The sequence below is a fragment of the Artemia sp. Qi Xiang Cuo genome, chromosome 16 (assembly GCF_049724085.1).
Source record: "Artemia sp. Qi Xiang Cuo chromosome 16, ASM4972408v1, whole genome shotgun sequence".
In the NCBI taxonomy this organism is placed as follows: Eukaryota; Metazoa; Arthropoda; class Branchiopoda; order Anostraca; family Artemiidae; genus Artemia; species Artemia sp. Qi Xiang Cuo.
The window spans coordinates 12,737,518-12,752,452 of record NC_142809.1 but is presented as its reverse complement, the minus strand read 5'-3'; the positions used below and the strand labels follow the sequence as shown (position 1 = coordinate 12,752,452).

Below are 14,935 nucleotides of genomic sequence, written 5' to 3'. Positions count from 1 at the left end.
TGCAACATAGTGTTTTAATAGTGTTTATGTAGCGTTGTTTATGTACCGACTGATTCAAAAATCTAAGTTTATATAACAACAGCATCAAACTTAGAGCGCACATATCAAATGTTTTAATACTGTGTTTCATGTGCAACATAGTGTTTTAATAGTGTTTATGTAGCGTTGTTTGTGTACCGACTGATTCAAAAATCTAAGTTTATAGAACAACAGCATCAAACTTAGAGTGAGCACATATCAAGTGTTCTAATACTGTGTTTCATGTGCAACATAGTGTTTTAATAGTGTTTATGTAGCGTTGTTTGTGTAGCGACTGATTCAAAAATCGAAGTTTATAGAACAACAGCGTCAAACTTAGAGTGAGCACATATCATGTGTTTGCCCACTGTGTTTCATGTGCAACATAGTGTTTTAATAGTGTTTATGTAGTTTTGTTTGTGTACTGACTGATTCAAAAATTTTAGTTTATATAACAACAGCACCAAACTTAGAGCGAGTACATATCAATTATTTTAATACTGTGTTTCATGTGCAACATAGTGTTTTAAGAGTGTTTATGTAGCGTTGTTTGTGTACCGACTGATTAAAAAATTTAAGTTTATATAACAAGTGTTTTAGTGTCAAGTGTTTTAATACTGTGTTTCATGTGCAACATAGTGTTTTAATAGTGTTTATGTAGCGTTGTTTGTGTACCGACTGATTCAAAAATCTAAGTTTATAGAACAACAGCATCAAACTTAGAGTGAGCACATATCAAGTGTTTTAATACTGTGTTTCATGTGCAACATAGTGTTTTAATAGTGTTTATGCAGTGTCGTTTGTGTACCGAATGATTTAAAAAATTTAAGTTTATATAGCAACAGCACCAAACTTAAAGCGAGTACATATCAAGTGTTTTAATACTGTGTTTCATGTGCAACATAGTGTTTTAATAATGTTTATTTAGCATTGTTTGTGTACCGACTGATTCAAAAATATAAGTTTATAGAACAACAGCATCAAAGTTAGAGTGAGCACATATCAAGTGGTTTCACACTGTGTTTCACGTGCAATACAGTCTTTTAATAGTGTTTATGTAGTATTGTTTGTGTACTGACTGATTGAAATATTTAAGTTTATATAACAACAGCACCAAGCTTAGAGCGAACACATATCAAGTGTTTTAATACTGTGTTTCATGTGAAACATGGTGTTTTAATAGTGTTTATGTAGCGTTGTTTGTGTACCGACTGATTTAAAAATCTAAGTTTATAGAACAACAGCATCAAACTTAGAGTGAGCACATATCAAGTGTTTTAATACTGTGTTTCATGTGCAACATAGATTTTTAATAGTGTTTATGTAGCGTTGTTTGTGTACCGACTGATTCAAAAATCTAAGTTTATAGAACAACAGCATCAAACTTAGAGTGAGCACATATCAAGTGTTTTAATACTGTGTTTCATGTGCAAAATAGTGTTTTCATAGTGTTTATGTAGCCTTGTTTGTGTACCGACTGATTCAAAAATATAAGTTTATAGAACAACAGCGTCAAAGTTAGAGTGAGCACATATCATGTGTTTTAACACTGTGTTTCATGTGCAACATAGATTTTTAATAGTGTTTATGTAGCGTTGTTTGTGTACCGACTGATTCAAAAATATAAGTTTATAGAACAACAGCATCAAACTTAGAGTGAGCACATATCAAGTGTTTTAATACTGTGTTTCAAGTGCAACATATTGTTTTAATAATGTTTTTGCAATGTCGTGTGTATACCGCTTGATTAAAAAAATTTCAGTTTATATAGCATCATCAACAAACATAAATCGAGTTTATATCAAGTTTTTTAATAATGTTTTTAATTTTCAACATAGTATTTTAATAATGTTTGTATAGCGTTGTTTGTGTACTGACTGATTCAAAAATATAAGTTTATAGAACAACATCGTCAAAGTTAGGGGGAACAAATATAATGTTTTTGCAATCTGTGTTTCACTCGCAACAAATTGTTTTAAGAGTGATTGTGTAGAATTGTTTATGTACTAATTGATTAAAAAATTTTAGTTTACGTACTAACATCACAAAACTTTGAGAAAGCACAGTTCAAATGTTTTAATAATGTGTTTCATGTGCAACATAGTGTTTTAATAGTGTTTATGTAGCGTTGTTTGTGTACCGACTGATTCAAAAATATAAGTTTATAGAACAACAGCGTCAAAGTTAGAGTGAGCACATATCATGTGTTTGCACACTGTGTTTCATGTGCAACATAGTGTTTTAATAATGTTTATGCAGTGTCGTTTGTGTACCGATTGATTAAAAAATTTAGGACTACATAGCAACAGCACCAAACTTAAAGCGAGCGCATATCAAGTGTTCTCATACTATGTTTCATGTGCAACATAGTGTTTTAATAGTGTTTATGTAGCGTTGTTTATGTACCGACTGATTCAAAAATTTAAGTTTATATAACAACAGCACCAAACTTAGAGCGAGCACATATCAAATGTTTTAATACTGTGTTTCATGTGCAACATAGTGTTTTAATAGTATTTATGTAGCGTTGTTTGTGTGCCGACTGATTCAAAAATCTAAGTTTATAGAACAACAGCATCAAACTTAGAGCGAGCACATATCAAGTGTTTTAATACTGTGTTTCATGTACAACATAGTGTTTTAATAGTGTTTATGTAGAGTTGTTTGTGTAGCGACTAATTCAAAAATCTAAGTTTATAGAACAACAGCTTCAAACTTAGAGTGAGCACATATCATGTGTTTGCACACTGTGTTTCATGTGCAGCATAGTGTTTTAATAGTGTTTATTTAGTTTTGTTTGTGTACTGGCTGATTCAAAAATATAAGTTTATAGAACAACAGCATCAAACTTAGAGCGAGCACATATCAAATATTTTAATACTGTGTTTCATGTGCAATACAGTGTTTTAAGAGTGTTTATGTAGCGTTGTTTGTGTACCGACTGATTAAAATATATAAGTTTATATAGCAACAGTAACAAACTTAGAGCGAGCACATGTCAAGTGTTTTAATACTGTGTTTCATGTGCAACATAGTGTTTTAATAGTGTTTATGTAGCGTTGTATGTGTACCGACTGATTCAAAAATCTAACTTTATAGAACAACAGCATCAAACTTAGAGTGAGAACATATCAAGTGTTTTAATACTGTGTTTCATGTGCAACATAGTGTTTTAATAGTGTTTATGTAGCGTTGTTTGTGTACTGATTGATTCAAAAATATAAGTTTATAAAACAACAGCGTCAAAGTTAGAGTGAGCAAATGTCATGTATTTTCACACTGTGTTTCACGTGCAACACAGTGTTTTAATAGCGTTTGTGTAGTTTAGTTTGTGTACCAACTGATTCAAAAATTTTAGTTTACATACCAACAGCACCAAACTTAGAGCGAGCACATATCAGATGTTTTAATACTGTTTTTCTTGTACAAAAGAGTGTTTTGCGATTTTCGATGTAGTTTTCTTTGCACGCCGACTTATTCCCAAATCAAATTATATATAATAAAAACATCATAAAAAGAGTGATCACATATTGAGCACTTTAAAACTGTTTTTATTGTGAAACAGATTTTTTCCATATTGTTTAAGTATACGTCTTTGTGTACCGACTGATTAAAAAATCTAAGTTTATAGAACAACAGCATCAAACTTAGAGTGAGCACATATCAAGTGTTTTAATACTGTTTCATACGGTTTCATGTGCAACATAATGTTATAATAGTGTTTATGTAGTGTTTTTTGTGTACCGACTGATTCAAAAATATAAACTGATTTATAAAACAACAGCGTCAAAGTTAGAGTGAGCACATATCATGTGTTTGCACACTGTGTTTCATGTGCAACATAGTGTTTTAATAATGTTTATGCAATGTCGTTTGTTTACCGATTTATTTAAAAAATTTAATTTTATATATCAACAGCACCAAACTTAAAGCGAGCGCAAATCAAGTGTTCTAATAATGTGTTTAATGTGCAACATAGTGTTTTAACAGTATTTATGTAGCGTTGTTTGTATACCGATTGATTAAAAAATTTAAGTTTATATAACAACAGCACCAAACTTAGAGCGAGCACATATCAAATGTTTTAATACTGTGTTTCATGTGCAACATAGTGTTTTAATAGTATTGATGTAGCGTTGTTTGTATACAAACTGATTCAAAAATAAAATTATATAGAACAACAGCAACAAACATAGAGTGATCACATATCAAGCGTTTTAATACGATGTTTCATGTGCAACATAGTGTTTTAATAGTGTTTAATTAGAGTTGTTTGTGTATTGACTGATTCAAAAATATAAGTTTATAGAACAACAGCGTCAAAGTTAGAGTGAGCACATATCATGTGTTTGCAAACTGTGTTTCATGTGCAACATAGTGTTTTAATAATGTTTATGCAGTGTCGTTTGTGTACCGATTGATTAAAAAATCTAAGTTTATATAACAACAGCATCAAACTTAGAGCGAGCACATATCAAATGTTTTAATACTGTGTTTCATGTGCAACATAGTGTTTTATTAGTTTCTATGTAGCGTTGTCTGCATATCGACTGATTCAAAAATAAAATTTTATAGAACAAAAGCTTTAAACATAGAGCGAGGATATATCGAGTACAACAAAACGGCTTTTCTTGTGAAAAATATTGGTTTAATAGTGTTTATGTAGCGTTGTTTGTGTACCGACTGATTCAAAAATATAAGTTTATAGAACAACAGCGTCAAAGTTAGAGTGAGCACATATCATGTGTTTGCACACTGGGTTTTATTTGCAACATAGTGTTTTAATGATGTTTATGCAGTGTAGTTTGTGTACCGACTGATTCAAAAATCTAAGTTTATAGAACAACAGCATCAAACTTAGAGTGAGCACATATTAAGTGTTTTAATACGGCATTTCATGTGCAACATAGTGTTTTAATAGTGTCTACGTAGTGTTGTTTGTGTACCGACTGATTCAAAAATATAAGTTTATAGAACAACAGCATCAAACATAGAGTGAGCACATATCAAGTGCTTTAATACTGTGTTTCATGTGCAACATAGTGTTTTAATAGTGTTTATGTAGCGTTGTTTGTGTACCGACTGATTCAAAAATCTAAGTTTATAGAAAAAAAGCATCAAACTTAGAGTGAGCACATATCAAGTGTTTTAATACTGTGTTTCATGTGCAACATAGTGTTTTAATAGTGTTTATGTAGCGTTGTTTGTGTACCAACTGATTAAAAAATATAAGTTTATAAAACAACAGCTTCAAACTTACGGTGAGCACATATCATATGTTTGAACACTGTGTTTCTAGTGCAACAGAGTGTTTTAATAGTGTTTATGAAATGGCATCTTTGTAACCAATTATTAAAAAAATTTAAGGTTATATATCAAAATCAACAAAAAAAAAGCGAGCGCAAATCAAGTGTTCTCATAATGTGTTTCATGTGCAACATAGTGTTTTAACAGTGTTTATGTAGCGTTGTTTGTGTAGCGATTGATTCAAAAATCTAAGTTTATAGAACAACAGCATCAAACTTAGAGTGAGGACATATCAAGTGTTTTAATACTGTGTTTCATGTGCAAAATAGTGTTTTAATAGTGTTTATGTAGCGTTGTTTGTGTACCAACTGATTCAAAAATATAAGTTTATAGAACAACAGCGTCAAAGTTAGAGTGAGCACATATCATGTGTTTGCATACTGTGTTTCATGTGCAACATAGTGTTTTAATAATGTTCATGCAGTGGCATTTGTATACCGATTTATCAAAAAAATTTAATTTTATATAGCAACAGCACCAAACTTAAAGCGAGCGCAAATCAAGTGTTCTCATACTGTGTTTAATAAGCAACATAGTGTTTTAATAGTGTTTATGTAGCGTTGTTTATGTACCGACTGATTCAAAAATCTAAGTTTATATAACAACAGCATCAAAGTTAGAATGAGCACATATCAAGTGTTTTAATACTGTGTTTCATGTGCAACATAGTGTTTTAATAATGTTTGTGTAGTGTCGTTTGTGTACCGAATGATTTAAAAAATTTCAATTTATATAACAACATTAACAAACTTAGATTGAGCGCATGTATAGTTCTTTCAGTTTGTGTTGTTGGTACTAAATAGTAATTTGATAGGATCGATGCACGGTTGTCTGCATACAGTATGATACACAAGTATAATTTTATATTACAAAAGAATTCTAAATAGATTGAGCATATCTCAAGCACTATATAACGGCTTGTATTGTTCAAAAAATTGTTTTACTAGTGTTTATGTAGACTGGTTTGTGTGATGACTGACTAAAAAATCTAAGTTTATAGAACAACAGCGTCAAACTTAGAGTGAGCACATATCATGTGTTTGCACACTGTGTTTTATTTGCAACATAGTGTTTTAATAATGTTTATGCAGTGTAGTTTGTGTAGCGACTGATTCAAAAATCTAAGTTTATAGAACAACAGCATCAAACTTAGAGTGAGCACATATCAAGTGTTTTAATACTGTGTTTCATGTGCAACATAGTGTTTTGATAGTGTTTATGTAGCGTTGTTTGTGTACCGACTGATTCAAAAATCTAAGTTTATAGAACAAAAGCATCAAACATAGAGTGAGCATATATCAAATGCTTTAATACTGTGTTTCATGTGCAACATAGTGTTTTAATAGTGTTTATGTAGCGTTCTTTGTTTACCGACTGATTAAAAAATCTAAGTTTATAGAACAAAAGCATCAAACAAGTAGTTAGAATATATTACGCGCTTTAAGACGGCTTTTCTTGTGCACATTGTTATTTTCATATTGAGTACTTAGCCTTGTTTGTTTACCGACTGATTAAAAAATATAAGTTTACATAAAAACAGAGTCATTCTTATAGTAATCAAATGAAATATATTATCAAAATGGGTTTCTATAACAAGATAGAGTTTTAATAGAGTTTATGCAAATGCGTTTGTTTACCGATTTATTAAAAAAATTTAAGTTTATATAGCACCAGCACCAAACTTAAAGCGAGCGCATATTAAGTGTTCTCATACTGTGTTTCATGTGCAACATAGTGTTTTAATAGTGTTTATGTAGCGTTGTTTGTGTACCGACTGATTCAAAAATCTAAGTTTATAGAACAAAAGCATCAAACTTATAGAGAGGACATATCAAATGTTTTAATACTGCGTTTCATGTACAAAATAGTGTTTTAATAGTGTTAATGTAGCGTTTTTTGTGTAGTGATTGATTAAAAAATATAAGTTTATAGAACAACAGCGTCAAACTTAGAGTGAGCACATATCATGTGTTTGAACACTGTGTTTCATGTGCAACATAGTGTTTTAATAATGTTTATGAAATTTCGTTTGTGTAACGATTGATTAAAAAAATTTAAGTTTATATATCAACAGCACCAAACTTAAAGCGAGCGCAAATCAAGTGTTCTCATACTGTGTTTCATGTGCAACATAGTGTTTTAATAGTGTTTATGTAGCGTTGTTTATGTACCGACTGATTCAAAAATCTAAGTTTATATAACAACAGCATCAAACTTAGAATGAGCACATATCAAGTGTTTTAATACTGTGTTTCATGTGAAACATAGTGTTTTAATAATGTTTGTGTAGTGTCGTTTGTGTACCGATTGATTAAAAAAATTTAAGTTTATATAGCAACAGCACCAAACTTAAAGCGAGCACATATCAAGTGTTCTCATATTGTGTTTTATGTGCAACATAGTGTTTTAATAGTGTTTATGTAGGGTTGTCTGTGTACCGACTGGTTCGAAAATCTAAGTTTATATAACAACAGCATCAAACTTAGAGTGAGCACATATCAAGTGTTTGCACACTGTATTTCATGTGTAACATAGTGTTTTAATAGTGTTTATGTAGTGCTATTTGTGTTATAATAGTGTTTCATAGTGCTTAAAGAGTATCCACTTAGCAATTTTAATGCTATAGCTGCGGTACTTTACTGAACAAACTTCTGATTAGTTTAAGGCAAGTTGTAGGGGGAATCATTCAGAAACGATCAAGACACCTCTTTTCTCCCAACCAGAGTCATACAAGGACTTCCAATGTGTATAATCAGAGGACCAAAAGATGTCCTCGAACATTGACCCCCTTTCTGCCATATTTTCGGCAGTAAGAAGATGGGATGAGGGGTGGATGTAGAATTAATGCCTGGAGGCGTATCAATGAAACTCGGGCTCCCTCACTGGTATTTATTGCCCCTCCACTCATGCAAATAGTGCAACTTTTAACTTTCTGGGGAGGGGCACGAACTGCTAAAACCCCCTCTGCCCCCCCCCCCCCCCTGTGTGGCACCTTCCTTGAGCCGGGACATAGATATGTCATTTATACGCAAGTAATGTATAATTTAAGGTGAATAATAAATAAAAGCAAAAAATGATTGGAAAATATTAAAATAATTATGATAATAAAAAAGTAAACTTACTCTCTTCAAGGAAATGGTGAAATATAATGAAATCCCCTCGATCTAGCTGGTCTGCATTGTATGATACAGTTTGAATTCGCAAAGACGCTGCAAGTCTTTCCGCATAAGCATCAGTCTCTGAATCTTTTGTCAGAAAATTATCAGATTTTCTTGGAGATTTTGAGAATTTCACAAGGTCTTGAATCGTCAAAGCTCGGAGAAGGGTAACTATAACTAACCCCGTGAGAAGTATACCAAGACCTTTAAACACTGTGGAGAAGCCCATCGTCATTCTAAAACAAACATATATCTATTTTACTAAAAGTTTAATAGCTATATATATATATATATATATATATATATATATATATATATATATATATATATATATATATATATATATATATATATATATATATATATATATATATATATATATATATATATATATATATATATATATATATATATATATATATATATATATATTTATATATATATATATATATATATATATATATTATATATATATATATATATATATATATATATATATATATATATATATATATATATATATATATATATATATATATATATATATATATATATATATATATATATATATATATATATATATATATATATATATATATATCCATAGATTTTTTCTCGAAAATGGTACTACAGTGTTTTTCGAAAAACCGGCATACTAAGATTTTCTGTCATGACAAAAACAGTCTAGACAGTTCGCGCTTTTGGGAAAAGTTCCATTAACATTTGTGATGAACCACCTGCTGACTGAAATTAGAGACCCCTGAACACAAACACTTGGAATAGATGGCGGTTAGGCAGAAGAGTAGAGTCGTCTGGATATTTACTCACCTGACAGAAACTAGAGACACCTGAACACAGTTATTTAATTATAAATTTCAGAATTAGAATTTTTTATTTTAAACACAATACGTACATGTAAGCCTGGCAGACAGCTCAAACTCCTACTGACACTTCTGTGGCACAATTTTTCTTTAAAAAAAAGGCACATAATTGCATAAATGTTGAAGCGTCAATACAATCAGAAACTCCTCGTTTTTCAATTGAAGACCCAGCTGAGGTATATGTACGGCCTGTTATACCAGCCGAGGTATAACAGGGTTGTCACCACGGTCAGTTCCTAGAGTGCTACAATTGCCCAAATTTCAGTGCTCTAGTAAAACACGGACTGTATTAGGGCTAAAATAGCATTTTCGTCTTAATTTAGCATTATTTTAGCAACCCTGGGCACGAGCTACAATCCTACACATAATAAAATAGTGCCGAAATAGCCCTTTCTTGCTACCCTAAGCAACTCGGAGTAAGCAACCCGAGGTAATACAGTCATGTACATTTGTTTCAGAAATGGGACACATCACAGCGCCTCAGGCGGACGGTGGTCAGCGGATTGAACTATTGATATTGGCTAACCAAAGCGCAGCAAAGGTACTTACATTCGTCATTGCACACGTGTGAAAGAGATGCCCAGAAGAAACGCACTATACACGATATGTTTCAGTCCCAGAACTCTTCAATGGAGAACATAGAAACATGCATGACTGTATATATATACCTAGGCTGTGATTGAAAGAAATACTCTAATAGGAAAATAGGATCAGTAGGACAGATGGTTTCCATAAATCTAGTAAATCCAGTTTTGGGTTCCATTCTTGATAATGTTAAAGACTTAATGGTCTTAAATGCATTGGACGATCTTCTGTCTTCAACAAATACTTGCAATTGGTTGTAATCTGTCAGTGATTGAATAGGATTTTCCAACAATTAGAAAAAATTAAATACAAATCATAGCATACGTTTTTTTCTCCATAATATGGCAGTGTTTTTATTAATTTACAAGCAATTTAGTTTGATGTTGCCAATGCGGTACAGTTGTACCATTTTGGTACAATTATGAAGTACCGGGATAACGCGGCACGTTTGATAACTGTTTGATGCAATACAAATATTGGGTATATGTTGGTTTAATTCGCTCTTTTCTGACTCAAAAATCTGGTCAAGTTTTTGTTTTTTATAACTTTCCTCTAGTTACGACAAATTTTTAACCTGTTCAGAAGGTACAGATAAATCGCTTTTAGCATAATTTTAGTTAGAGAACTGTAGAGTATATCTCAAAGTGTTGACAACAATAGTGGTAACACAGAGGGTGAATTTTTATATAAACACCATAAGTCCTGTTTAGTTAATATTTTATTTCAGTTCATTCCTCGCCACAGCATAAGTGTATATACGATCAGAAGCAAAAAGTTTCTCTAAAAATGTTAGAGATTAAACTGTTCGTAAAAGGATTTCCCATTGTGCGACTCAGCAATGTGTATTTCAAAAATCTTTAATAGAGAGTATAGGACTTTTCGCTACTGTTCGCATATTTTTATGCTGTGATTCATCGTTTTCTATGTTTTATTAAGGAGAGATTCCTTTTCTTGTCTTACCAAGTTGACAAATGGTATGAACTTGCTAAAGTAGCGAGTTCTTGTCATTCCTTAGCTAGATCGGACAGGGAAGGAAACAGTCCTTCATAAAACAAAACAAAAATTGCATTTTTCTCTCTAGTTAAATAATGTTAGCTCCCTAATAAAATCCCTAAGATTAAATAGACTACACTGCTTTTCAATTTATAAAAATTGAGAGAGAAAAACGGGTTTAATTTAAATAAAGCAATCGAAAAAGGCTCAGAAATGGAGTCGGTAGTCGAAATATTCGCATTTTAAATTTAAATACTCCATTTAAGATGTACATTTAAGGGTGATATCCGTTAGCCGGCCAGCTATGGCTACTTTGCTTTCTATTGGCACATGCTTCAGATGGTGGAAACTAGATGAACTTGCATAATGAAGGTCACTGTTCAGAAGTAATTTTGAAGATAAAAAAAAAATCACAAATCATGAAATCATGATAACAAATGGTTTGAGGAAGATGACAAGAAATCAATTTTTTTTTCAGAAAAAATCGCAAATCATGAAATTATGATCACAAATAGTTTAGGGAAGATCACAAAAATCACTTTTTTTTACACAAAATCATAAATCATAAAATCATGATCACAAATGGTTCGAGGAAGATCACAAAAATCAGTTTTCACAAAAATAAAAAAAAATTACTTTTCTCACACAAAAAATCACAAATCATGAGATCATGAGCACAAATGATTATTATAAGATCACAAAAATCCGTTTTTCACAAAAAATCACAAATCATGATCACAAATGGTTTGAGGAAGATCACAAAAAATCACTTTCTTGTATGGGAAACACTGAAGTGTCTCCTCTTTTTTATTGCAAATAAAATTTGCCTAGGATTCAGGATTATTTATGGCGTTATAGTCTAGTGGCTTATATCTGATATTGTTAAAGTGTAACCAGGTGCGGCTACCGCCGCACGCGCACCATCAAGCATCGATTTTTACTATAAGAGGATAATCGATAGGACTTCCACAGTCTTTTTTCCTTTTTCTTCTTTTTTTCTCTTCTCCTCTTTTCTTTGTCTTTTTCTCTTTTCTTTCGTGTTCATAGTATGATTGAAATTTCTGGAAACCTATAACTTCAAAAACCCTTTTTATTATTTGGATGTACTACTAGATAGGCTTCATATTCCAGATGCGGTGTATGCAAGACGTCATACAATAGTCTGGGATCTTGGATTCTGGAAATTCTGCTGGTAAAGCCCACATTTAAATTTATCAATGGTCTTCAGGTCATAAAATTCAGATATATTGAAAAAGTCTGAGAGTCTGGGAAAATTTTCTAAAAACAAGTTAAGCCGGCATACCAGTCCTGATTTTAAATAGTTTGCCTTTCAAAGCGAGTATCAAGAAGAAGCCGAGAGAAAAGTAGAGATTTTAAGCGCTAGGATTGACGCGAAATCGCAAAAATGAAAGCAATAATAACCATAATATCTAGCGTAATTCTCCCCCTGAATTCATGGAAAATAGCAAAAGTTTTGTTTACTATAAATACTGACTTTTTACTAGATTTCGGGAAATTTACTAGATCCTAGAAATTTACTAGATTTTTTTCACTAGATCTAGTAAAACTCTACTGACGGTGATGACCCTGGGCTCATTCACAATGACATTTTTTCAATGAGACTTAGCTTGTTCTAGTTTTACCCAATAAGATTTTCATATGATGGTGTAATTGGCTGAAAATTTCTATGAAAAATTCTGATTGGCTCAATTTAGAGCTCTTTAAAAAACAACAACTTATTTTTAAGCTTGAAGATTGTTATTTTTGGGTACTTCTGATAAAAAAAAGAAAAAGAAAAACACATATTTCATTCACAATGGGTGTATTGGCATAAGCTCCTGTGAACACGATTTGTCAGATATACTACTAATACTACTAAAAACAACTCACCGCAGCACCAAGCCGCCTGAGGCCAAAACAGCTACGCACGCTCCTCCTCCACCCCAATATATTCAAAACCTTCCTTTTTACACCTGCCCACGAAGTTCCCATTTCCTTTAAATCTTGCTTTATGACGTCCTCCCGCCCCAGACGAGGAAGACCTGCTTTCCGTGTAGCCCTAGACGGTTGGCCGAAAAGAACAATCTTCGGCAATCTGTCATCCTTCCTCCGCACAACTTGTCCTAGCCACCTCAACCTTTCTTTCATTATAGCCCTAGAGAGCGGTATTGAACCACATTTTTCGTATAGCCTATTGTTTGAAATACGGTCAGTCAGCCGGGTACCCACAACAATCCTTAAGCAATTTCTTTGGAAAACATCTAGCAAATCTTCATCTACTTTTTGGAGCGTCCATGCTACAGAGCCATATTTGACCATTGTCATCACTGTAGCTTCTAATATTCTAATCTTGGTTTGCAGACTTATCTTTCTATTCTTCCAAACTTTTTTAACTGTGAAAAAAACTCTGAGCCTTGGCTATTCTACTTTTAACATCTTCACCGCTCCCACCACCTTTACTAATAATACTACCAAGGTAAGTGAAGCTGTCCACCTGATCAATCTTTTCATTACCCAACGTCACCTTTTCATCTTCACTTATTCCTAGCCTTAGTGACTTATTCTTCTTAACATTAATTTTCAAACCTATTCTAGCACTCTGAACTCGAAAACCTCTAAAACTTCATTCATTATGCTCACACTTTTATCTAGGATGCTTAAATCATCAGCATAATCCAAGTCCAGGAGACTTTTTCCTCCCAATTTGATTCCGTGGTCTCCCATTGCCTTTCCTGTGCCCCTTAAAACAAAGTCCGTCAAAATAATCCATATAAAGGGGGATAGAACACAACCCTGCTTAACTCCTGATTTAATACAAAACCAGCTGCTAACCTCATTCCTTCTTCGCACTAGAATATGTTAGCACTTCTTTGGAACTACCAGACACAGCGGCTTCATTTTATGTTAGCACTTCAATTTTGGGTATTTCAGGTAAAAAAAAAGAAATAAAACTCAACTTTCATTCACAATGGGTATATTGGCAAAAGCTCCTGTGAACACGCTTTGTCGGATTTGCACGAAGGAATTTTTTAGGGGGAGGCCCGACATATGGGGAGGAGAGGATATAAACAAAAATAGAAATACTTCCTTTTCGTGTACATCTTTTAAGTCCTTCTTCATCAATTTCTTATCCCTTTCTTCCCTAAAATTCTTTTTACATGAAAATGGCCCTTCTTCACACTAGAATTTTTTTGCACTACACGCAATTTTTTTTGCACTACAATTTTTTGACAATTTTTTGACAATTGTCAAATCAATTGACAATTTATTTTGCACTACATGCAAAAAAAAAACAGGCAATTCTTATTACTATTTGTTTATATTGACGTATTTCATGGCACCAGGAGGGATATTAGATCACTCGACGTCAATCTACTGACCACTCTACGTCTTTGCTTTTGTGTGTAGCCACTGACGTGTGTTCTGCCCACTATAAATCTAAATCATGTAGTGTCCCAATCTAATTGAACCATCCCCCCAATGGACTATAGCGATGTAAGCTGCCCCGTATGCGGCTAGCCCTTTACCCAAATCCTTCAGTAGATTTACGCCTCTTTTGAATTTTAGATTGAACAACCCAACTGATTGTTTTGATGTAATACCCTCTCAGGTATATCATTGCAGATGGTTATGCAATACCAATCAAAGCTATTTATTCAAGTTATTTTCCCTGGACGTTTTTTCCTTCATGTAATCTGACCGAGACGTGCGCCTAAATGCTTGTGGAGGATTACTATTGCCATCCATGCCACAAAAAGCATATTCTTTTAACAATGTAGAGCTATATAGGCGACAATGCCCCCCCCCCCTGGATTTTGAAACAAAGTGTACAGGAAATGCCTTTAAAATTTGTTAACTATAAATTTTCTGCTTATTATGAAGTCGGAATTGTTTTCTCTACATGTTTCCCGTTCAGTAGCGTCATTTCTAGGCTTAAAAAGGACTACTACTACTACTATTTTAAAGTATGTGTTTTAAAACGAACATTTAGTA

At 32.6% G+C, this 14,935-nt stretch overlaps 1 protein-coding gene across 3 annotated transcripts in view; it reads right to left on the bottom strand.

Annotated features, from left to right (window-relative positions):
* LOC148942580 (N-fatty-acyl-amino acid synthase/hydrolase PM20D1-like) overlaps positions 1-14,935 on the bottom strand; it is a 127,882-nt gene that overhangs the window by 104,704 nt on the left and 8,243 nt on the right. For all 3 annotated transcript variants that reach the window (XM_089102220.1, XM_089102218.1, XM_089102219.1), the window contains exon 2: positions 8,448-8,719. In XM_089102220.1, coding sequence (XP_088958346.1) covers positions 8,448-8,718 — 271 coding nt within the window. In that variant the 5' untranslated portion in view covers position 8,719. The remainder of the gene's footprint in view (positions 1-8,447; positions 8,720-14,935) is intronic.